At 44.8% G+C, this 25,814-nt stretch overlaps 1 protein-coding gene across 1 annotated transcript in view; it reads left to right on the top strand.

Annotated features, from left to right (window-relative positions):
* The window catches only part of chd7 (chromodomain helicase DNA binding protein 7), a 73,359-nt gene that overhangs the window by 18,263 nt on the left and 29,282 nt on the right, over positions 1-25,814 (top strand). The window contains exons 2-8 of the mRNA XM_067604911.1: positions 3,398-4,980; positions 5,575-5,894; positions 11,835-12,319; positions 20,810-20,954; positions 22,026-22,157; positions 23,867-23,932; positions 25,171-25,226. Coding sequence (XP_067461012.1) covers positions 3,519-4,980; positions 5,575-5,894; positions 11,835-12,319; positions 20,810-20,954; positions 22,026-22,157; positions 23,867-23,932; positions 25,171-25,226 — 2,666 coding nt within the window. The 5' untranslated portion in view covers positions 3,398-3,518. The remainder of the gene's footprint in view (positions 1-3,397; positions 4,981-5,574; positions 5,895-11,834; positions 12,320-20,809; positions 20,955-22,025; positions 22,158-23,866; positions 23,933-25,170; positions 25,227-25,814) is intronic.

Here is a 25,814-nt window from a genome sequence, read left to right as displayed (position 1 = left end):
AAACACAGCTGTTAGCCTGCCGCTAAACACATGCTCCTCTGTAACTTATCATACCAACCAAGCCACAACAACCTGTAGCTTCTGTTCCTGCTGCCACAGTATCATAACATTGTTAACCTAGTTTGAATGGATGAATTTAAGTAATTTTTGAGCCACAATCTAGTTATTTTATTCCTGCATCCTGTTTTGTGTGAAGAAATAATCAAACGTTTTGTCTCTGATACCTGCTGGGCTCTGTAATGAACCAATAAGTGGATGAGGAAAATCAGTGGGAGGGGGGAATAGAGTGTGGAGGAGGTAAGAAATGAGGTGAATGGGGGAGGGGAACTCTGTAGCGGTAGAAGTTGGCTTGGGTGTTTTTCTGCACCGCATGGAAGCAACAAGCAAACCTCCCCCACCTCCTCCCTGTCCCGTCCTCTGATACAGCCTACACACACTCATTCATGCATGCTTAGATCCACCCACCTTCACCCTCTCACCCAGGCAGATCTTGGGTGTCGGGTTGGCCATCTAGTCCCTCAAATGTTTGTGTTCACACACCTATGGAGTCCTCAGTTTTTCTGATTTTTTTTTTTTTTTTTTTTTTACATACATATATGGCTATTTTTATTAATAATAAATTGAGCTTGTTGTATGCATGTTTATTTTGCTTATGCGATCAACACACACAGAGGTTAAAAAGGTAGCAGGTGCCTAACTCCTCGTCTTAGCACATCTGCCAGGCCTGACTGAGTAGTTTAAACTGTTTAGTGAGTGACCGACTAGTGTTCAGAAAAGCTATCTTGCCTGTTGGCTGGCTGGATGGCAGCTGCTGCCGTTCAAACAGAGTTGCATCTGCTGGGTCCTTTTGTTCTTACACACACACATACACACACACACTCAATGACTCCCGAGTGTGTGTTGGAAAAGAAAGAAGTTCTTTTGTTTGGTAGTAAAATGGAGGTGGGGGAGGGGTTTGGGGGGATGAAGTGTGTGTTTCGGGGTATCTGAATGTGTGTGTTTTTTTTTTTGTTTTGTTTTGTTTTTTTTCTCAATGGGTGCATATTTTTTCAGGGGTGGTTACAACTGATTAACTTTCTAAACATGTAAGTTAATCCGCTGCACCTCCTCTCAGCAGCTAATAAGGCTGCTGAAATGTTTAAATTAGCTTGACGCACCATCTGATCAGGACTGAGTGCTTTGGAGAAACTATATACTTGGGATTTTGCTGACCGATATCATCAAATTGTGATAATTTCCTATGAAGGGCTGTATTGGTGACATATCTTGTTTTATTACTAAGCATAACCACAAACCTTTGGACTGATTATATCTACATGAAATGTAGCCCAACCAGTGAGATACCGACAGTGTCTTGTTGTCTGTTGCTAAGGTCCTCTCAGGATTTTTAACCACTTGATTTGAGAAAATTCAAGTAACCATTTGGTGATAAAGCAAGTTACTCCATAAGCTATAGACAATGTAATAGGTTTTGTATATAACTAATGAATCCTTATAATTGTACTATTGACTTATAGCTGCTAACTTGATTTCCATTGTTTTGGGGGTAGACACTCTGAGCCATGAGTGCTGAGTGTCGAGCTGGCACACTGAGTGTTTTTCCATGACACAGCATGGCAAAGTAAAATAAGTAGTTAACCTGTTGGAGATGTGCTGGTCATCTGCAGCTCCTCATCAAACATCATCATCACTGTGACCATTTCTGCTTGTACTATTCCTCCCTGCATTATTTCTAACTGATCTGCTGAACAGAGAGCCCTGAATATCTCCATATCCTGTTGTCGATTAATTTTTAGCGCCGCTAATGAAGCTCTGCTAATTAAGTGAGGAACACATATCATTTCCCTGTAAATTCTTCACAATAAAAGTCCCATTATTTAGTAATTTAAAAGCTTTTCATATGAAGCAATAAAGCAGGAAACGTTGGGTTTGTATCAGTGGTAACTTAACAGGACTCTGATACAGTTCCCCCTTGGCAGGCTTCCGGAAAGTTGGCCAATCAGAACAAAGCGGATTCATTGGAAGGGGAGCCTTAAAGAGACGGGGGCTAAGACTGCTTGTTAGAGACAGAGGCTGAACTGAGGCACTGCATAAAGGGCCAGTATAAGATAAATAACAAGTTTTTTGAACTGCGAATAATGCAAAGCTACTCTAGTGGAGTCCCAGAATAAAAATATAGAGCTTACCGTTAACTATCTGTATGAAAACACTATGACCATTCAAACATCACCGCCAATACTGCTGATATAAATATACACGATATCCATATACATCAACCAAAGAGAATTGTTATTCAGAGTGTCTTGGTTCTGTGCATGCCAGTATTGGTAAAGCACACACTATTTTTGCTCAGGCAATATGCCTGTAGGTAAACTTAGCATATTGCTACATTTTCAGCAAGAAATTTGCCAGCAACAGATTTACCAGTTACCTTTTCAGCCCCTTAGTTACAAAAGAATGCTTAAATGTGGTCAAATTAAAGGCCCCATGAAATGTAACTTAGAGCATCTTTAGCCTCTGCACATTTGCCATTGAAACGGAATATTTGAGCCGTGTACAGTTACAAGGGGGATTTAAAGCAAATCCTTTGCATTTGATTGGACCGCTAAAAAGTGGGTGAGGCTTAGAGTTTAGACCAATACAGAGCTGCAGAGAAAAATGAGCCACAGAAGACTGTTGGCTCCACACACTTCTTCACCTGTTGTTAGATCAGGAGGGAAAGATGAAAGAATTAGACCTCAGCCTTAATGTTTTGGAAATGAAAGTTTTTGCCTACTGATATCCATACACACATCTCTTCCTATCTCTCTTCATATTGCTCTGTTATCCACTACGACACACAGACAGTGAAGTGTGGTTTTATGTGATGGGTGTGGCTAGTTACTTGCCCAAAGTCACATTTGATGATCTTTTGAGGATGAACTTTTATGAAGATGGATTTTTGTAAACGCCCCTGAGTGCAGGATGAGTCATCATACATTTGAAACCATTTTACCGGAAGAGAGAAGACAGGGATTTCGATGTAAAAATACTCTGATACTGGTTTTTACACATATTTGGCAAGCGATAAATGAACAATTAACACAGGGACACTGAATTAAAACTGGGAAAATGTATTCATTTCATGGGGCCTTTAACAGTAAATGCTGCTTGTTTCATCTCATTGGTAGCAGATGCCCTGTAATGCATGAGCAGACCTGGGAAATTGCGGACAGTTACAGAAATATTCAGATGCAGAAACAGTTATCAAGGAGCTTTCAGAGCAGCTCTTCATTTGCAGCACACAGCAGCCTTTTGCTCTCATGTGTACCTGCACTAATTCCAGTGTTTCTCTTTCTTCCTCCCCCTCCTTCGTCTCTGTTCTGTTCTTTATCTTCCCCTCCCTCTGTCTCTCCAGGGACTTGAATGAGGACCATGGAGTAACAAGCTTCAAATTAGCAGCTAGCTGATTAGCTTCTCACTGCACAGCACACCTCCCTCCATCCAGTCCCCTCCATCTGTGGGCCCTCCACCCAGCCATGGCGGACCCAGGGATGTTGAGTTTATTCGGGGACGATGCAGGGCTGTTCTCAGATGGATTAGATGGTTTAGGAGACTGCTTTCCTCAGCCGCCTGCCCCTGGCCAGTCCAACCCTCTACCCCAGCAGACTAATCCCTCCCTTAACCATGAGCACCAGGGGAACAGGGGTTACCACCAGGGGATGCTCCATGGTGCTGGATCTGGCCCAGCGCAGCCTAAATTGGGGCAAATGTATGACCATGGCCCCTATGCAGGCTATGATCAACCTGGTGCTCCTGGAGGACGAATGATGGCCCAGAATGGTCCTAGCCAGGGCCCGCCAAATGTTACCGCAGCCATGAATGGCATGGCTTCCCACTACCATAATAACCCAGCTAGCTCTAGCAACCCCCACCATGGGTACCCAGGCGATGCTGGGGGAGGAGCAGGTGGGGGTGGCGTTTGGGGCCAACAACAGCAGCAGAGCAGACCAGCTTATCAGCAGCCTCCAACACAACCAGGGGGAGCCCCCAACCAGATGGGAGGCTACCAGATGTCTCAAGGCAACTATGGCGGGATGCAAGGACCACCTACACCCAATGCAGCTCGCATGAACCAACACTACCCTCCACAGAGTATGGCACCCCCTTCTGCTCAGGACCCATCTCACTACCTGGGACATGTAGGAATGGGGGGAGCCCAAATGAGAAACCCTCAGCCCCAGCCACAACCCCAGGGCTACCCTAACATGGGCCACACACCCCGATACCCACACTCCCCCTCCCGACAGCCTCCACACCCCCACCAGCACCAACAAGGCATGGCAGGGTTTGGGGGTGGCCAGTACCCTGGCTATCAGGCCCAGTATGGAGCCATGGGATCTGGGATTGGCCAGGGTGCTAATGCTAACGTCAGTGCTAACACCAGCCAGGCTATGGGACCAGGGCAGCTTGGCCAGAGGTTTAACCAGGGATCAGGCCCAGCCACTGGGCAACAGGGGCAGCGATACCCCCCTGGACCAACACACCAACCCCATCAGACCCGTTCTGCCCCGATGCAGCAGCAGGCAGGGCAGCAGGGCCAGCCTATGCACCCCCTCAACCATCCCCAGAATCTACCCCAGCCCCAAAGCCAGCCCCAGTCCCACCTTGCCCCCCCAGCTCAGGGATCCTACCCCTCCCCCTCATCCATGTCCCCCATGCGGGTTTTGGGAACCCCAACCCCTCCTCCCCAGCAGGGCAGACCCCCTAGCGCAGGACTAGCTGGGCCCACAGAGGTTGCAGGGTACACAGCCCTGCAGACTCCACCCAATACTATCACCCATCCTCAGCGAACTCCCCAAACCCCTCTTTCTGCCCAACACCCCCAACACCAGCAGGCCCACAACATGCCCCCCAATGCAGGGCAGATGTACCCTGGCATGGGGCCGCAGCGTGGTCCACAAATGGGCCCAAATAGGCCTCAGCTCCAGCCACCGCAAGGTAAGCTCAGGACAGTTGGTTGCTCACTTTATTTTCATCAAATCAGGCATTTTATAAACTTTCGACATTTGCTGTTCTCCATATCCTACATGTAGCGTGTAAACAAACACAGAACAGGACAGTTATAGTAACTATGGATTAGACAGATGGTTGTGTACATGACATCTGCATGTCGCATCCAGTGTGTTTTTTTTGTTTGTTTTTTTTCTCTTTTCTGCTGTATGTTTATAGCAGTGGAAATATGGACAGTGTATTTCAGACCTACCAAACTTTGCACATATTAGAAGAAAATGTTTTAGTCCTTGTGTGTCCCTTTATTGTTTGTTGCTATTTTTATTTTCTTTTTATACTGAGTGGGTTTCAATGGCATATTTGTTCTACTCGTTCCATAAAATTAACTAACTGCAGCTAGTTACTGTGTCCACTGTTGCATTGTATCTTCTTTGATAGTTCCGGGCATTGAAACACTGAAAAACACTGAAAAAGAAAATTGGCATTGGCTTTTAGAAGCTTGGTGAGGAAAACACATGGCCGTTGGCGTCATACACTCAGACAATAACGATCCTGTTGTCCTGTCACTGTCTCTGCTCCCAGGGCCTCATGAAGGCCCAGTAAGCCAGGGGGGAGACCAGCGTCTGCTCCAGGCCCAGCAGCAAGCCTCTCGAAGTGGGCAGCCCGCTCCCATGGGTTTCCAGGGTCCGCCTGTCAGTCAGCACGGAGCCCCGCCTCCGAACCAGGGCTTAGTACCACCCACCCAGAACGCTCAGACGCAGCACACACACCTGCCCCCGCACCCCCACCACCTGCAGAGCACGCCCCCTCCCCCCAACCAGGCCTCCCACCCATGGGCGCCTCCCGCCTCCCACCCGCTCTCCTCACCCCCTCTCACCCCACAGAAAGTGCCTCATGTTCAGGTGAGTACCCGTCAAACAAACGCTTTGATGTGGCAGCAACGCTCTGTGTGTGAGAAAGATCAAGACTATATGCATTTGTTTTCATGTGAATGTTTATTTTCATGTGGGTGGGGGAATGTGTGTGTTTGGAGTGTAAGGGAAGTGTGCTGTGTGTGTGTGTGTGTGTGCAAAAATGTGTGTGTACATGACATTTGAGAACACAGCGGCGCATCGGGCACTGGTTCAGTGGGGTTTTGTGTGTGTGTGTGTGTGTGTGTGTGTGTGTGTGTGTGTGTGTGTGTCTGTTCATATCACTGTGTTTCTTGCCTTTTGTGTCTTCTGCTGTCGGCCTTGTGTGTGGTTGTTTCCGTGTGTGTGTCTGTGTGTGGGGAAATGGATTTTTGCAGCTGTTTGTTTCCTGTGAGCTGCATATCCTGAGACACGTGCGCAATACACACACACACACAAACACACACGCACACACACACACAGAGGCGCCACCAGCATAATCTCTCCTCCCTCTTGCTCCCACAGCACCCCCTCCTCTTTAGAGGAAACCTCCCTTCCTGTCTCTCCCTCCTCCCCGTCTCCTCTCTTTCCGCTCTCTCTCTCTCTCTCCCTGTCTGTCTCTCTGTTTGTCTTATCCATTTCAGGGGTGTCATCTCTTAGCTAATGTTGTGTAGCCGGATGTTCAGAGAGACAGACAGTTTTGGAAAAGAGGGAGACAGTGAGGAAGAAAAAAAGCTGGGTGGGTGATTAAGAGATTGGGGGAGGGGGAGAACTCTTAAGAGGAAAGAAGTGGGAAAACAAGCAAAGATCTCAAGAGAGGGAGTCCAGGATCTCTAGCGAAGGAGACAAGGAGAAAGGGAGGGCTGGTGGGAAGAGGTTAGCAGTTCTCAATGGCAACCTCCATGTTTGTGTGTGTGTGTGAGCGTGCACTGTCGCCGCTGCTTGCGTCACGTGCCCCTGGCTTCCATTAGCTTGTTTTGTTGCTCAAAGCCCCCTTTCTCCACTGACCCATTCACACACAATAGCGGCCCTGTGGCCACACACACACACACACACACACACAGATCCCGTCCCCCTTTTCTCTTCCATTCTCGTTCACACTACTCTCCTCTCCTCGCTTAACACCCCCCACCCCACCCCCAAGCCTGCATGGCTGCGTTTTGTGGTTGACATTTCAGCCGTCACACTTAATTTATCCAGCACTCCTGACCTAGATGCCAGGTTGACTGGTGAGCCCCGCTCCTCGCCTGGGCGCGCTGCATGCGCCATCCTGACTCTAGCTTCAGGCCGGCAGCCCCCGTCGCTACACACACAGTCACTCTCTCACTCACACACACACACACACACACACACCAACCGTGTGGCTTGGGTTAGTGTGGTCTGGAATGGGATGGCAAATGTGCCCGGGCAAATAGGATAGCCTAGCTAACAGAGTACTCGGAGTGGTGTGTGTCTGCGGCGCAGGAAAGGAGTTCTTTCTGTGCCTCATGATGCACTTGTTAGAAAGACGGACACACACACACACCCACACACACACCCACCCCAAGCCGGTCAGTCAGTCATGATGACTGTATGTCTGGTACTCTAAGCTCCATCTGTTCAGTAAGCATGGTTATTACACATGCACACACACATGCGCGTGCCTTCGTCAGCAGCTCAAGGTCACAGCTCCGGCAGAGTGCTGCGCTGTGACCTTTATTCTACATCACACACACACACGCACGCACACACAGTGTTGCGTGCAGCACTCTAGTTGACATATAACATGCCTGTCTCGCCCCTCCCCCGCTCATGCACGCTGTCAGGGAGCTGCTATACCATCCAGCTCGCCGCCGTTCTGCAGCTTCTAGGAAATGCCTCCCTAATGTTTAAGTCGTATCATTCCTTGTTTGTGCAGATTTCTCCTCTTTATCTCCGTTTTCGCTCAGGTTTAGCCCAGTTAGTCTACCTGTCCGTCAGCGGATAGGAACGACATGTCCTCAGTCCTGTCAGGACGATGGAAATATAAAATAAAGTGATAATCACTTTTTAGAGAACCACAGCAGATCAGTTCAGCCGCATCCTTGCTGTGAAAGACGACACACTTCATCATCCTTTTAGGACATATTATACGAGCACCAATGTGGTCACCTTGCCAAGCTAGTTTTTCAGCAAGCTGATTCATCTTGGTTTTGGTGGTTGAGTGATTTTTATTGAAAACCCACCTCACCTGCCTGAAGAGCTGAGGCATGCAACTGCTGCTGCTGCTACTGCTGCTGCTGCTGCTGCTGCAGTGTCTGAACAGAGACGAGGCGCTTCCTTCCGTGCATGCATCCCCGAATGATACTTTGACACTTAATCATAGAGAGATGACATGTTCACTCTTACTTGAACTTTATATAGGATATATCTGAGCTTTCAAAATTGATTAAGAAAATGATGATGGAATTCATCTTATCAATTGATCAATTGTTGACCTCCTCTTAGACTTAAATGGAGATTTTATTGTGCTACAGTGATAAGTATCAAAGTAAAACTTGACCTGTATATGTACTGTATAGCTAAAGTGCACTTGTGGAGCACTTGTCAGGCCTAGGGGAGTGAGATAGTGACAAAACGAAAGCAGTAAATTCAAAGAAACGATTGTGGACATTTGTTAAAGTTAAAGGACAGCTAGGAAACATGCTACCACGCCACTCCGCCTCTGTGATGTTCTTTAATTCCATTGTAGTTACGAGCAGAGATGCCAGTTCTTCTCACATTCATGCTCTAAACCAGAGATGGATTTCAAGAAATGAGGGATTTGTCAAGAAACATGCTCTTCAATTAAGTTTATCAACCCCTGAAAATGGTGTTGGGGCCTACTTGTGTCATTGCAGGCTCAGTATCCATCAACCTATGACTGAACAAAGCTGGTGTTCAAAAGTGTAGCCAAGCTTCACAAAGGACGGCAGTGATGCAGTAAATTGTAATCTCTGCACAAATGATCTCATACATTTGAGGAAGTCCATTTAAAATTACAGATCATTTACTGGCAGCACGGTAATGCATGAACTTTGAACTTCTGCATGGCAACATAGAGTATTTATATCTGTTACTTTTTTTTTTTAACATAAGAATCACAAAGTTACCGTTTATTGCAGCCAGCGCTCAAAATAAAGGTGTTTTTTGCTTTCAACACACATGGTTTGTTACTTGAATAATATTACCAGAAACAGATTCTTATAAAATCAGATCATTGATAAGAAACGTGAGTCTTGCATCAGAGTTTGTACACAGTAGGAAGTGGCAAAACAAACATAGGTCTGAAAACAGGTCTGGTCTTCCTTTATAATAAATGACTGTGTGGCTAACTATACAGTTACCTGCTGAATGAGGGGAGGCAATGAGCAGCTGTCAGTTTGGGATAGGTGGAGGAATGGATGCATAGAGCAAGGAGAGAAGCTGAACGATGACAAAAGGATTTCCTTTCACACCATCCTCAGGGGTCTTAAGTGTTTCTGCCCGGTAGAGTTAACCCTCTGTCTCCTCCTTCAGCCTCTTCACTCCCCCCTTTCCTCCTCCTATCCTGCCTCTATCCTCCGAGAGATGAAACTCAACACCCTTCATCTCCTCTCCAGTCCAGCACATTAGCCGTGCAGCCGTTCTGTCAAGTTCTTTACGGATCTTTTTTATTAAAGTCACTTTATCAGTGAGATTATCACAACCTGTTTTGATAGTGGAACGATGATATTTGTCCGTTCTTGATGAAGCACTGGATTCAAACCAGTGAGCTAAATTTGCCCTGAAGAACAGTCAACCTGACGCAGGACTTGGGCGTGTGTGTGATTGTTTGTGTGTACACTGTGTGTGTGTGTGTCTCCATTGTCATTCGTGTGATTGATTATCTGGGAAGCTTGGCAGGAGGACAGATTTATCTCTTGGCACCGTGTCCCCCCCCCCCATCTCTCTCTCTCTCTCTCTCTCTCTCTCTCTCTCTCTCTCTCTCTCTCTCTCTCTCTCTTTCTTTCCCTCTGTGATTGTCTCTCTCACTCTCTCCATCTCTGTCTCCCCTAGCTGTCTCCCCCCACCCCCCCATTTGTGTGTCTAAATGGCTCAGTTTACGTGTGTGTCAGCAGGTGTTTGTGTGCATGCGTGCAGAGGTTTGTGTGATGCGTGACCTTGCAGCAGTTTTGTGTGTGTGTGTATGTGCGCATTAGCATTCTCCTGACGCAAGTGGACTTTAAGTGATAGCACCCCAACTCTTTTTTCCTCCACCATGTGAACACAACCACGCTATACTAAACGTGTGTGTGTGTGTGTACACAGAGGGGAGCTGCTGCCGTGGCATTTTGCTATAAACTTGCTGATGCTCTCACACACCTTGTTGACACACTTTGACACACGCAGAAGTGCACACGTGCGTTACACATGCACATACACACACTCTCCAAGGCATACTCTCTGCCTCTCTCTCGTATGACACACACACACACACACACTCCCTCGCTGCGCCTTTTTGAAGTATGGAGATAATTTATTCGTGTCATGATGCCTGATTTCCCATCTGCTACTGGGACCCTGAGCAGCTGGAGAGAGAGAGAAAGAGGGAGGGAGGGAGGGATGGAAAAGAGGGAGAGGGAGGAGAGGCAGCTGGAGAGGCTCCCAACAGCTGGTAACCAGTTTCCTGTCACAGAAAGCTTACTTGGGAGCAATGAGGAGGAGGAAGTGGAGGGAGAAGGAGAAAGGAGAGGGGATTTAGTCTGCAGGAGAGCAAAGGAGGAGGAAAAATGAGGTGTCAGCCAGTTTGTTTACTAAGGTTAGCATGCTGGAGCAGCAGGCAGGAGGGGGGAGGAAACTGTAGCAACAGGGAGTCCTGAAGAGAGGAGAGGGAGGAGATGGTAGCCATGTGCATTGCATTGATGGATGGATGGATCCCCTCTTCACACTCTCTCTGTAGTGTAGTGTACTCTGTAGTCCGCCATTACTGGCAAATTTTAACCCCCACCCTGCAGAGAATATAGCGGTATTGACTGACAGGCTGGCATGGCTGAACTAGTGTTGAAGCAAAACACTAGCAGAAAGTGTGCACACTGATCTGTATTTGATGTGACCTATTTTAGAGCCAGAACAATTAATTGACAGAAATAGAAAATTAATCAGTTTGATTGTCAAGTAAATGTTTGGGGTTTTTTTAGCAAAAATGTCAAAAATGATCTGGTTCCGGCTCTCTGAATATTTTTTTGTTTGTTTGTTGTTGTTTTTTGCTTTAACAGTATCTGTTGGGCTCTTGGTCGAACAAAACAAGAAAGTTGACATTTTGTAGACCGATTTATTAATAAATTTTTTAAAAATCGCTATGTTAATTAATAAAGAAAATCGTTATTAGCAGCCCTAATTTAGTCTTAGTTTAGTTTATTTGTTTTCAAACCAAAATGTAGGTCTTCAAAGAATGGTTTTCACTGTTGATTAATCTGTTGGTTGATTTCATGATTAATTGATCAATTGTTGAGTCTATGAAAACTCATAAAACAATGAAAAATGCCAATCACAACTTCCCAGAGCCCAAGATGACATCTCCAAACAAACAACTTGCTTTGTCTGACCAACAGTCCAAATATATTCCCTTAATAATCAGATCAAATGCAGCAGCAAATTGTCAGATTTGAGCAGCAGCAACCAGTGTACGTTCAACATTTTTGCAGGTTATTTATTATATTTGATTACCAACATTGGCTCAGTGACTTTTCTGTCCAGTGACTAATCATTTCAGCAGTAGAAATATGAGATGACTGTCTGTTTTCATGCTTTCTGCGCTGCTACTTGGCCAACACTGGCTGCACAAACTTTAATGTGTTTTACAGTGTTTGTGCACAAACCTCATTTAATTTTCATTATTCATTAGATAAGGAAACATTTTCTTTTTTAAGTGTGATTTTTAAATTTGCTGAATAACTGAAATTAACTGATATGTTTCTCCCTCGCCCCCCCCAGCATTCCCCCACGGACCCGTCAGGCGATGCCTCAATGATGGTTCCTGACAGGCCGACAGTTGGAGCTGGTGCCCCTGGCCAGCCTATCAGCACAGAGCAGCCCAGCGACCAGGAGACCAAGCCAAAAAAGAAGAAAAAGAAGAAAGCAAAAGCGGTGGACGGAGAAGAAGAAGAGGGAGGGAGAAAGACGGCAAGAGACGGAGGAGATGAAGACGTAAAGTCAGAATTTCCCGGCACAGGAAGTGATGCGGGCGAACAGGTCGCTGGCACAGGAATTGTAGAGGGAAGTTCGCCACCGTTGGAGGAGAAGAAAAAGCGGAAAAAGAAACCAAAGGAGAAGGCAGAGGGCAAGGAGCCCAAAGAGCCCAAGACCCCGAAAACGCCCAAAACACCCAAAACACCCAAGACCCCCAAAGAGCCCAAGGAGCCCAAGGAGAAGAAAGCCAAGAGCTCCACGCCCAAAACCAAGACCCCCAAGAAAACCAGGTAGGAGCAGCATTTATACACACCAACACGTATGTTTGTGTGGACCGAAGCGCCACACAACATGTGTCAACTACCAGATCAAAGTTAAACTTCCACAGCAGCTGGTGTTAACATTGATGCCCACAGAACCTAAAAGTCCTAAAGACACATTTGTCCCCGTAGCCACTAAGTGGAAGTGTGATGTTTTCAGTTCCACATGTACGCACGTTGAAACAGAAATGAATCAAACGACACAGGCAGCTATCTGTTGATGTCGACTGTGTCTGTACAATTTCTTATAAATATTCCAAAGGTGTAAGCTGTTTGGTACAGCAAAGACATTCTTTTAAATTGTACTTTTCAATGTCAGCTACTGAAAGACTTCAATAAACATACACGCTAGCTTGTACAAAAAAGACAAACACACACAGGATCCATCACTCATGTGACCAACCAGGGGGAACAGAAAAGGTCACAACCTCTGAGCTGTGACACAGCCGGCTGCCACAGAGTGTGTGTGTGCGTGTGAGTTAGTGATCACAGGGCTTAGTGAAGCATTGAGCTAGTGGTGCTACAGACAGATCTGAAGATCAATCACATTTTACTCTATAGATACTGATCAACAGGGTTAAAACTACCGTCAGCTTAGTTTTGAAGGTCAGGTGGAAAGTAACATGTATTCAGTCAGCACATTGTCGGCTAACCTACTGGAAATGACATTTTTTTTACAAGAATTGACAACATTACCATTACACATAATGTATCATCCCCAAATTCCAGTTTGCAGTCTTTGAATGAGTCAGGGATGCTGTTGCCATTTGGCGATATCATCACCATGATGTGTAAAGATCCAGAAATCACCCGTCAATCAGTGCGTCCACTTGTGTGAGCTTCCCTACTCTCTCTGACACTCAGTCCTGAGCCCATCGCTTCCTACAGAAGATGTGAATCTTTCAAACAGCTCACAGAATTTATAGTTTCACTTTACTAAAAAAAACACATTTCCTAAAACAGCTGGTCACTGTAGTTTTCAGTCAGTGTTCCTCAAACAGGAGAAAACGGTGCATTTGTTGGGGACTATTTTCAGCTGTGGATTAATCGATACTTTGTGCTCTAGTGTGTATTTCTGGCAGCAAGACGGTGTATGTGTGTGAGTCATGAAGTGGTAATGAAGGAATTGATGTGTTTTTAACAGTTTTTGGACAACTGTGCTCTACAGCACAGAGGAATAAGATATATCAGACTTTGGAAACACACACAATACTTGTTAGTAGATGGATTCATTGGTTTTGGGCTTTTTATGAGATTTGTTGACTATTAAACACCATTTCTTCCATTCAGTTATATGTATTTATAGTCTATATCAAGCATGTAACAACGCAAGGAGAGAGATCAGATGAGTTCAATCTCGAGCATGCTATAGTAGGTGTATTGAAAGTCTAGCACTTCTCAGCATATGTCAATATGATTTGGTTTCACTTTGTTTACACTGAGCTCTCTGGTGTTTTTCTCTCATTTCTCTCTCGCTTTTGACTTTTCTGGGCAGCACATGTTGAAGTCCTACAAGTATTTTCTGTAGCTGCGATGTGCAGTGTCTCTCCTGATGCCAGTGTTTGCTCACTTCTCCTGCACAGTGTGTCAGATCAGGAAAAAAAAAAGGGATGCCAGCATTTGTGTATGAGAGATTCAGAGGTGCTTTCATTGTGAAGGTGGAAACTTGATCGGACGGAGGAATGTGTCAGGACGGCCCCCATCTCTCTCTCTCTCTCTCTCTCCCTCTCTCTCTCACCCAGCCCACAATCCCCCACCACCACCACCCCCACCACCCCCTCTCTCTCTCTCTTTCCTCTCGGCCCCTTTTATCCCAAGGAAGAGGGAGGGCCAAAGCAGCAGGCAGGGGTCAGCGCTGGGGGAGGTGTGTGTGTGTGTGTGTATGCATGCATCGGCCACTGGAAAAGAGACGGGGGTGGGGAATTGAGGGGGGGGACCTGGAGTGAGTGTGTGAGGCTGTGAGGGGGCAGGCGTTTTGTGTGTGTGTGTGTGTGTGTGTTGGGGGGGAGGGGTCGTTAGTAATCTTTGTGGCAGAAAATGGCGTCTAATGATAATGAAGGCCATGCTGCTGACCACTCCACAACCACAACTCTGTGTGTGTGTGTGTGTGTGTGTGTGTGTGTGAGGGCAGAGGAAATGTGGGGGTGGGGGAGTCCTCTCTCAGCCCTATGTATGTATATGTGTGTGCGTGCGTGTGTGTGTGTGTGTGTGTGTTGGTAAACTAGCTCTTATCTGTTGTCAGGCTTTCCTCCATCTTGAGTGGCGGCCTGCAGCAGCTCCCAGGTTAATTTAGCATAATAATGGCTGCCGGCCATTCACTGCTACTCTAAAATGGTGGACTGCTGCAATCACCCAACTATCTTCTCTTTTATTCTTTTCCCCTCCCTCCAGTTCCACCTCTTCCTGCTGAAGAGGAGCGTATCCTTTCATCTTTTCCCCTCCACCGCCCTCTCCAGCTTTCACTCTTACCTGAATGAAGCCGAGGGTTGTAGAGTGAAGTCTGTTTTTTTTTTTTTTTCTCATGTTGTCTTTTACAATACAAGGAAGAAAAAAAAAAAGGCAACATTAAATGTCTGTATTTTTGAATGAAGTTTAGCCTGGCTCTCATGAAGTTCAGCTCTTCCATTAGTCATGAACCATTAGTCATGCTTCATTCCCATCAGAAAGTGATTCAGGGTGTCTGCACATCTTTATGGAGAGTTTGTTCTTAACGACGTTGTATCGTATCAAGTCCATGCATTTAAATGTTGCTTTAGTTGGAAGAAGTAGTTTTTCCTCTTCTGCTTATTTAAAATTCATGCTTGATTTTAAGTGTTGAAGCTTTAAAACCAACTCGGCCAAAACTTCTCTCCGGGTGTAGAGAAAATCCTCTTCAAGGGCCACTTACACACGTTCCATTGCATTTTTTGAGGATTTGTGCAAGATTTCCACTAGTGGGTGGAGAAATGAGGCCCAAAGCTCAAAGAGTTTTTCATGTGGCCCATACTACGCTACAGTGTGTTTTTCTTTCTGTGCTCAGTCTGTTTGCATCTCTCTATGAACAAATAAACCACCACAGACCAGAATGAAACCTTCACTTAATCACTGTAACCAGAATGCAGTGCAGTACTGTTAACCATTGGAATAGTCTGATTTATGTCATACTCAGACCAGGGACCATGTTGATGGGACACTCTGAGCTTCAGTACTGTCATGTTGTTAGTGTAAAAAAAAATCTTTTCCATTCTTTCTCACGTTTTCATCTTGGATGCACGTATATTGAGATTTTGCCATTAAGTTGTAGCTGTGGGCTACACCTGAGCTGGTTTTATTAGCCTTTCATTCTTACAATAGCTGAATCTGCACCAGCATGCTATACTGGACTAGCTACTGGTTGTTGCTTTTTGCACCTTCAACTTGGATGCACAGATAACATGCTGGATTTACTTTTGCTACTGAAGAAATATCTGCTTCATTTTGGTTTATATAGTTAAAACATGCCTGTAGTTTGTGCAGGCCTCGCTTGTTTTTTAATGGATAAACAGACGATAAATAGAAATCTCATGACTAGTAGTTTCAGTTATCCAGTAAGGTGTATGTGTGTGTGCGCGTGTGTGTGTGTGCGTGTGTGCAATGGGTGAGACGGAGAGAATCAGGTGGTTTACTTGTCCAGTCAGCTCACTCCTCTCCTTTGACCTTGCTTTCTTTATCCATCCCTCTCGCTCACACTCCCTCTCTCTCTCTCTCTCTATCTCTGTGTCTACCTCTCTCTGAGGAAGTACATCTATAAATAACCCAGCTCTCAGCTGCCACACCCTTCCCTCAGTGTGTGTGTGTGTATGTGTGTGTGTAAGGGTGATTTGTTTGCAGTACACACAAAGAAGTCAGACATGCATGCAGGCACCTTGTTTTGTGCACGTCTGCAGATGTATGTATGTATGTGTGTGTGTGTGTGCGTGCAACACTTTCTGGACACACATACAGGTGATGTGCGTTTTGCCTTCAGGCTGCTTCTGTTGGTTTTTGTTACCATGGGTGGAGTGTGTGTGTGTGTGTGTGTGTGTGTGTGTGTGTGTGTGTGTGTGTGTGTGTGTGTGTGTGTGTGTGTGTGTGTGTGTGTGTGTTGGTTCAGTAGTATGACTTATCACGGCAGCAGGTGTCCCTTACACCCCACCATTACCCAGTCTTTGTCTTCCTCTCTACTCCAGCCCCATATTTTACCCCGCTGCTCTGCTCCTTCTCTTGCCTTTATCTCCCCCCCCCCCCTCCTCTGATCTGAAAGGAGCATCTCAACTCCACACACGCACACACACAGAGCACTCCACAGCTGGCCAGCATGTGTGAATGCCAAGAGTATACAGCGGAGTGAAGGAGAGAGAGCAAGGAGGGAGGAGGAGGAGGAGCTTGTACACCTGGACAGGACTAGATTCATATGGAGACAGTCATGATTGGATGGAGACGGATCGGAGCATCTTTGTAATGCAGCTTTTTTATTTCCGAGACCCCACTTGACAGCCCTGGAACTCAACCGTTCTGATGCCCCAAATATATATATATATATATTATATTAAACTAATATCATAAACATGCAAGGAGTAGTCCACTAATGGCTTGAACTAACCACTGTTAGTGGACCAGTAATGGTTTGGTTGGGGGCAGCCCTGGTTGGTAACCCCCATCACTTCCTGTTAAGCTTACATCACAGTAATCTGCTTACATTCACGTGTTTTTAAGGGTGTTCCAGTTTGTAAAGGCTGAAAAGTTTTAGATTCATGAGGAGATTGTTTTTTTTAATATGGCAAAGTGCTGTCTTGTTTCATTTCCTGACAACGAAACAAATGCTTTCTTCACCATAAAGTGATACATCACAACATAAAACACTAATCAATCTCAGGCCGTATTCACACCAAATCAGGCAGTGCAGCGAAAATGTCAGTCTTCCCACTCATTTGAATGGGGGGTAGTGCGTTTTGGCCACAGCGGTGCCGCACCAGCCAGAAAGCAGAACCAGTGAACTTTTGGTGAAACGAAACCAGACGTCACCGTGGCTGAAGGCTTGCAGTGGCCAATCAGATCCAGAGATCAGACTGATCAGAGCTGTAAAACTCTGCCACTACTAAGAGGAAAGTAGGACATTTCTCTTCGTTTGATAACATTAAAAGTAAAGTGAGACTTTGCTGCTAAAAAGACGCGAGAAAAAGAGAGAGAGAGAGAGCAGGGGTGATCGAGCGAGCTAGAGAGTGAATGAAGGGAGGGAGCGGCGGTAGTGAGAAAGCCAGTGAATCAGATCAATAAAACGTTATTTTCTTTGTTTCACAGTGGTTACATTCTAGAGCACAAACACGTTCACACCTCCACACAACCCTGTGACGGTGCACTGCTACGCCCGATTTGATCTGAACACAGCCTGAGACAGAAGAAGTCAAACTGACATCACGTACAGATGGATCACCATTCATACAAAATTGAAGTCTCTGGACATTTTGGAAAATTGCATCAATGTTGGTATCAACATGGTGTAAAATATTTCAAAATACCGTTTCTTTTGGCTTTTGCTTCCAGTTGCAGAAAAAGCATCATAAGTCAGTGAAAGACTTTATCAGCAACTGGAAGCAGATCCAAATAAGTTATTCAGATATTCAAAGTATCTATTCTCTGATACGACTGAAGTCAGTTTGGGACAGTCTAGCCATGAAGTGCTGGAGGAAATCTATCTACAGCGAGTTCTAGCATCATTTATCAAGAGGCATTTGTTTCAGGACTTCAAGGCGTCTGTTTTTTAAGCTACCAGTGGACTCTGGATTACAGGATAGAAATGTGTCTGGAAAGCAGGGTGAGACTTGTATTCACAGCAAGTCAGTCATTTAATGAAAGCTTAAATTAAACAGTGACCGGCTGTGGTCAACCTCAATCATGCCAATCAGTGTTCAAAAGTGATTACAAGTTTTGACGCAGATGAAAAAAAAGCATAAAAGCGGTGTGTTTACAGTAAACAGTCAAAGTTTTTGCAGTGGATTTATGGTACAAGTAGATTAATTCAAACAGCTGCCACATTAAGAGGCGAAACGGCTTGTTGGACACCAGAACCGTAGAGACGACACAGCAGAGGAAGAGGAGCGAAGAGATGGGCCGAGCAGAAAGAGTTGGAGAGGTGATGGAGGGATTGAGAAGAGAAGAGAGGCCACGAAGAAGCAAGGAGGAAGAGAGGAGAGAAGGCAGCCAAGTGGAGAAGTGTGTTTGTGTGCGTGTGTGTGTGTGTCTGTGTATGCGTGTGTGTGTGTGTGTGTGTGTGTGTGTGTGTGTGGCCAGATGGCTCCAGCGTGTGGCGACCAGCCAGAGGAACAGGTGCAGGTCACATGACCAGCCGTTACCACGGAGATGGTGATTGCTCTTGGCGTGAGGATGAAAGGAGAAGGGCCCCAGGGACAGAGAGGGGGTGAGCGAGCAGGAGGGAAGGAGGGAGAGAGGCACAGAGCAGGAGAGAGAGAGAGAGCGAGAGATACAGGCATACTGTACTGCAGAGAGAACGATGAGAGAAAAGGCAACACACAACTACAAGTACATCTATCCATTCAGCTTCAGAGGAAGTTATCAGAACAGATGATTCTCTCCTAAAGGCTTAAATGTATAGATTATATATTGGTATTTCTTTTTAAAAAGATGTAGATCTTGTAAAGTGAACACTACAGTTTGTTTTGGATAGCCTGTTCCATTTAGGATCCGGTGCCAGGTTTGCAAAACAGCCACTACGCTTCAACACTAACGAATCTCTTATGAAACCTTTTATCTCCCAGCTTTTTTTATTAGCAATGTACAAAACATTCAGGTTGCTGGCTTCTCATTTTTAAGCCAGTAATGACCATCCCTTTTTTCTGCCTGTTGTGTTGACAAACATCACTCATGGCAGATCATCATCTGTTGGAGCTAATTAATGTGAATTCCACAAGTAACTTTTGTTGGCAAGCAAATGCTGTAAGGAAAGTTTACTGGTGTCTGGTTAATGTGCTCTCTGCAAACAGGTGTTTGTACTCGGCTGGAGATTGTTTGTGAAGTAAAACAAACGCCTCTCTCACCGCTGCCCAAGATAATTTGCAATACTTAACTTTGGGCCTCCCGTAATTCCTGAACCTCAACTCTAACCCCGAGGCTTTAGTACCAGGTTTCTCCTTTTTGTTTTCACTGTATTGTTAGAATGGAACCATTCAGATATGTTATTTAAAAGTTGAAAGCAAGACATTTTTATGTGCCCTTTGAAAGAAGAGCAAAGTAAGTCATTTTAGGACCAATGAAAGGAGTGGCATTGATTGAATTTCCTACAATGTTCCTTCACATAAGATATATAATTATACGTATAGAGAATCCATGGCACTGCCGGGGCTGGAGATAGACTTAGTTCCAGGAACTCATCCCCGACGCGAGCGGTGGAACAACAGAACGCTGACGGTAGCTTCATGTTATGTTGTGGTTTTGTTTAGTTCCTGCACATAAAAAGGGCTTTGTATACCATTATACGCAAACTTGTTTTTGCAGTCCATCAAGACAGACAGAGAGGTGAGACTTCTGTGGTAAAACAATCTCACTGATCCACATCACTTACATTTCAGAAGCCAGAATCTCCCGGTCGAGATTTACTGTTCATCTCATTTTCATGTTGGAGCGGCAGGTTGTGAACACTGATTAGACTCCTGGAACACAATTCAACTGCATTTTGAGTTTGAGTTTTTCATCATTTAATTTATTTGCAAATTTTGAAAGCTAAAAGGATTTAAGTAAGTGGAAATAAGTGGATTCTATACTGGATTCAGATTGAATAAAATGTTATCAAACCCTAATAATGGCTGGCATGTATAAGTTGTATGTTGGTGTTTGAAGATAAACGTTTTGTGAATTACCCTCACAGTATTCTTCCAGAACAATCATGACGGCAAAGTAACAGAGTACTCAGAGAGGCTGTGTGTGTGTGTGTGTGTGTGTGTGTGTGTGTGTGTGTGTGTGTGTGTGTTTGAGAGCGACAGAGGAGGGGTGCAGAGTGTCCTCTTGTCTTCCTCTGTAGTGTGTGTGTATACACACACTCGCAGATAGAGCCAGCTCCTCTTTCTTTCCATGCCAGAGATTAGAGGAAGCCTGGGGGCCTCTCAACCCTCCCCCCCTCCTCTCTCTGGGGCCTCTCTCTCTCTCTCGCTCTCTCTCTCTCTGTCTCTGTATCTCTCTATCTTGCTCCCTCGCTCCCTCCGCCTCCTCGCAGTCTTTCATCATATTAACCCCCTGTGTGCCAGAGCCTGAGGCACACTAATGATTTCTAAATGGGTAAATCAAACATGGCGACTGCCCTGGGACAGACAGGCGCACACACGCCTTGTAGTCTGTATTTCTTAAAGTGTAAAAGAGGGAACACTTTGAGGAATGGTCTTGTGTTGTTTCTGGACACTTTTTTCCCCCGTAGAGAATGTAAAGTTGTTGTTTTTTTCTCTCTCCTCACAGCAGTAAGAAAGTGGAGTCAGAGGGCGGGGCTAGCGCTGCTAAGAAGGATTCCAAGAGGAAGAGAGAGTCGTCAGTCAGCGACGATGTGGAGATGAAGTCTCCACCTCCCTCGCCTCCTGAAGAGGATGATGACGATGGTGTACAGGTACAAGATGCACACATGGAAGGAAGGTTCCAGTAGTTTTTTTTACGGCTTGTTCCAACTTTCAGGCAGCACACACAAGTCCAGTAAAGTATTCAGATTCATGGCTAATGTTGCGCAGCAGCACAGTTCCAGGAATCCCAACAAAAAAAAAGCAGAATGCTCTAAAACATTTGCATGTCTGTTTTCGCGGCCTGTAGAGATAGAAGGCGCTGAGCCAGCATGCGTCTGTTTGTGTTGTAAACCAGCCTTGTTGACAGACCAAGCAGACAGGCCTCACTGCCAAGTTCACATGATGCACCATCAGCAGCTTTTCAACAGCTCAATACACTTGGTTTTGCTAACTTTTTGCATGTCAAATACAACTTTAAAGCAGTCCCAACAAGTATCTGCATAAAAATGAGACTTTTTAGCCGGGGTTTTTTAGGGTATTGTAAGTGCTGTTTGGAAGAACAAGCAGCACTCCACCGTGTCCCTTCTCATACAGATCCATTTTTTATATGCAAATGTAATTATGTGGGCCATGTAAACAGAGTAGCATCTGGCTATTAGTTGCATAAAGAGTTGCGGCTTTCATTCAGACAAGAAAGCACCTTAACAGCAGTCTCCTTTTCAGGCTGTTCACCACCGCCTAGTATAGCAGTTTCTTCCACATCGGTATTATTTGGCAACATTTTGAGCCCAACAAATTGGGTGATGTTTTCTTCAAAGTCAATATGGCAAACACAGCGGACCATATGGAACAGAATAATGAATAATAAAAAAGTGTTTGTTGGAGGAGCATGGCCTGGTGAATGATAAGCGTATACAGCCCTGTTGTTTCCTCTCACCATCTCTGATTTAATATAGTGTAATCTGCCAAACAGTATGATCATATGTTTTTGTGGAGTGTTACTACACGTCTATGCAGCTCTCTTTTCAGAGATGTCAGGGTTAGTGAGCATTTGTAATGAACGGAATGAAACAGGCGTGGAAACGAGTCATTTGATAGCTGAGCTGGGGATTTCTGGAAACGCTACAAAGCTGATGAACAAACCAGTGACACCAATCTGTCTCTTCCTCTACCTACATCAGAAGCGTCGCTCCAGTCGTCAGGTGAAGAGGAAGAGGTACACCGAGGATCTGGAGTTCAGGATCTCAGAGGACGACGACAGCGGAGACGACTCACCAGCACCAAAATCCCCATCGTCATCATCCCAACAGCAGGTACAGTTTAGGAATCTGGAATTAGGAATCTAACTATACATGTTTAATACGTATTTAGTAGACTTTCCCATTAGTTAGTGTATCTGTAAACTTTTCCTTAATTAAATGTCCACAAAGTCACTGTATCATGATATATAATAGCATGTTCTGTGATTTTATCCACATCACAGGACATTAAAAAGTAAAAACAAAAAAGGTGTACAGTGCTAGTTGTGGTGTCAAGTTTAGGGCTGCACAATATATCATTTCAGCATCAACATGGTGATGTGCGCATGTGCAGTAGTCACACTGCAGGACACGCAATGTCAAGTAAGACAAATTAACTCAAACAACTTTTTTGCTGCTTGATACAAAAGGAAAACTTCTCATTTTCCACGACTAATCTACAAGAAAAGTCCGGCCGATGTTACATAATTTAGCCCAATTTAAGGTTCCAGACTTCACGGAGTCTGATCAGTTACCCTTCACCAGAGCATATAGCGAACTGATCACCGTGCATGCACAGTCTGCGTATCACCTGCCTGTAAACATGCACGTAAGGCGGCTACTGTCACAGATAATGTCGCCTGTATGCTAGAGGCAGAGATTCAGTTACACGAGGCGGCGTTTGAGTGTGTGTATTCCTGTTATTAGCAGCATCTCGTCCTGCTGCTGGTTAAAAGTTACAGTTACTGTCAAGGGGTTGGTCTGTGCCTTTTAATGTAAGAAACATTTAACACACAGAACTTGTAGCATCCAGATTTATCTGTTCTCACATCTTGCCGGCATACAGATAAATCTCTTTGTTGCTTGAGTTTTAGAGTTTTAGGCCAGGAGAACTGTTTTATCTTCCACCGTGAATATTAAGCACACGTTTTGAACATGGTTAGAAAGTCCATTTGTAAAGTTTTATTAAGAAACTTGTCTTCGTGTCCATGCCAACGTCAGTCACATACATGAAACTGAAAGTGTAAGAGTCCAAGCTGATTTCTGGAGGGGTGGCAGAGGGCTGAACTAAATAGGAGGGCGGTTTTGTTTTGTTAGGATAGACTTTTAAAGTACCCAAAACGACAAAAGTTATGATGAATTGTATGTCTGTACATGAATAACGCTCTGCATGTGAAATTTCCCGTATTTTTGTTTTGTTGAGTTTTCTGTCGTCACCTTTTTCAAATACTCAACATTAGTATTTTTTTTTTGGGTACTGACGTAAATGTGTCTATCACTGAGTAGCAAACAATCAGGTACAGAAATCTGACGTTGAAGTTTAAATCAAAACTTTGCCAGTATAAAAATGGCAAACAGCAGCCAAGACAACATTTAACATTCAAGACTATTGTTGTCTTATGTGGAAAAGATTCTTGAAAGTTTAAACCAGGTCTAGTGATGTCCACTGACTGAAAATAAAACGCAAAACTAGACTATAACTGCTGTATTTTTTCATCAAGATATCAGAAAGAATCAAGTTTCATATACTTGAGAAAGTGTTAAATAATTCCAGATGTCCATTGATGCCTTATTTTACATCTATGATCAGTTGTACATGGAGAAACAGGAAGTGTCAGGTGTTGCTGTGGTTCAGGTGCAGTAAAGGCAGCATTGTTGTAGGTTTGGTTTAAGGAGATGTTTTGTTATCATCAGCTAGATCAGGCTGCTGATATCTAATAAAAATCATATACGACAGGCTGGATGAGACTTCAACGCTTCTGTTGTTGTGTTTGTGTTCCCAGGATGTGGCCGAGGCTGAGGGGCCTGTTGTGGAGAAGATCATGGGCAAGCGCAACACCAAGAAACAGGTGAGATATACACAGGCACACACACACACACATCCCACAGACACAAACACAATACACAGAGACATGCACACATGGACACACTGGCCCGAGTCATGGTTTACGTCATCTGATTAGCCGCTCCACAGCTGGCCTAAGCAGATTATATCCACACACACACACACACAGAGCTCAGACAGCGTGTATTCACTTAGTAAGCGGAGACAAGAGTTCTTGTATTTCACTATGTGTGCGCTTAAAGCCAGAGGGTGTGTGCTTCTGATTGACTGTGCGCGTGTGTGACCGTGTGTGACCGTGTGTGTGTGTGTGTGTGTCTACCCGGTTTTGTTTTAGACGGCTTGTTCTAAAGAAAGCTCATCCCTGAGCCAACACATGCACGCACATATAGTCACCAGCCAACTTTCCTTTGCTAGCCAGCTGCCAATGGGTTACCCCCCCCCCCCCCCGCCCCCCCCACCACCACCACCACCACCTACACACACACACAAGCACGTGCACACACACACACACACATTCACTCACAGCTCCATTCAGAGCTGACCCCGGGCTTGGCACACAGCCAAAACCACAACGCTAGCTACGCCAGACGCCAAGCTAGCGTTTCCTCAGGCTGTGTGTGTGTGTGTGTGTGTGTGTGTGTGTGTGTGTGTGTGTGTGTGTGTGTGTGTGTGTGTGTGTGTGTGAGATTGATGATTCATGGCATTACAGTAGTAGTAGCATGGTGGAGGGTGTGTGTGTGTGTGTGTGAATAGTAGTAATGGTGAATGGAAGTGGATGGCTACACTTGAAAGAGCTACTGTTTCTGTATTTCCCCTTTCACTCATACACACATACTGTACATATGGAAGCACATATATATATATATATATATATATTATCATACACAGACCTGCCAGATGTTTCTGAATGTATTTTCTTTAAATACATTGATTTGAAGTTTTTGATTTTGTTCTTTATGTTTTACTGAAAAGTGCAAATGGCTGAGAGACTGATTAGTTATGAATGAAACAGAACTTTTCCTTGGTGTGAGGATGTCAAGCAGAGTGAGATATTCAGCGTTGACTGACATGTCAGTGTGAAACCGGTATACAGACTCCTTCTGCGTCACTTCACCAATACAGCCACATGTTGTATAACAATGACATGCCACTTCTTGCTCTTTCACCTTGCAGTTGCTATATTTGCATTGATTATTAACCCCCCCCCCCCCCTCTTTTTTTTTTTTTTTTTTTTTTTTTCAGCTGGAGTCGGGGGAGGAAGTGGAGGTGGAGGAGTTTTATGTGAAGTTCAAGGGCTTGTGAGTAACGCACTAGTTTTTGTTTTTTTCTCCCTCTCTACATCTTTTGTCTTTCACAGCATGCCTTCCTCTTACTTTAAATCTATTTTCAACACACACACACACACACACACACCAGGGTAAGTGTGAAAAGCCCAGTGTATTGAACCTAAAAGCCTTTATTCAGTTTCTTTTAGCGTGAGGTTATTTGTCTATTTGTGCCACAGATCCACTCTTGCATTTAACACATTTAACACTGTAACTCTTGTTCAGTTTGTTATAGTAGTCATTCATTCAGACTGGCAGATAACGTTTTATGTCTATCTAGACTCCAATCAGACTGCTGTCTGGACGGCAAAAAAAAGGCTTTTGCAAATTAGATTTAAGCTGCATGTTGAATATACAAATTTGACCTTATGACTTGCAAATAAGTTTGGACTTCTTCTAAAATCAGATTTGAGAAATAAGTCGGCTTAGCTTGACATGTGTACACTGTTTAAAGACCCTTTTGTCATTCTTATTCATCATTATCGAATGTAATGATCCACATACAAAGCAACATTTTATTGGATTTATTATTTGCTTCATGGTCTATTTTCTTTCCTGTTT

The sequence above is a fragment of the Thunnus thynnus genome, chromosome 12 (genome assembly GCF_963924715.1).
Source record: "Thunnus thynnus chromosome 12, fThuThy2.1, whole genome shotgun sequence".
Lineage (NCBI taxonomy): Eukaryota > Metazoa > Chordata > Actinopteri > Scombriformes > Scombridae > Thunnus > Thunnus thynnus.
Note: the sequence above shows the minus strand (reverse complement) of the source record. Positions and strands in the feature narration are given on the sequence as shown.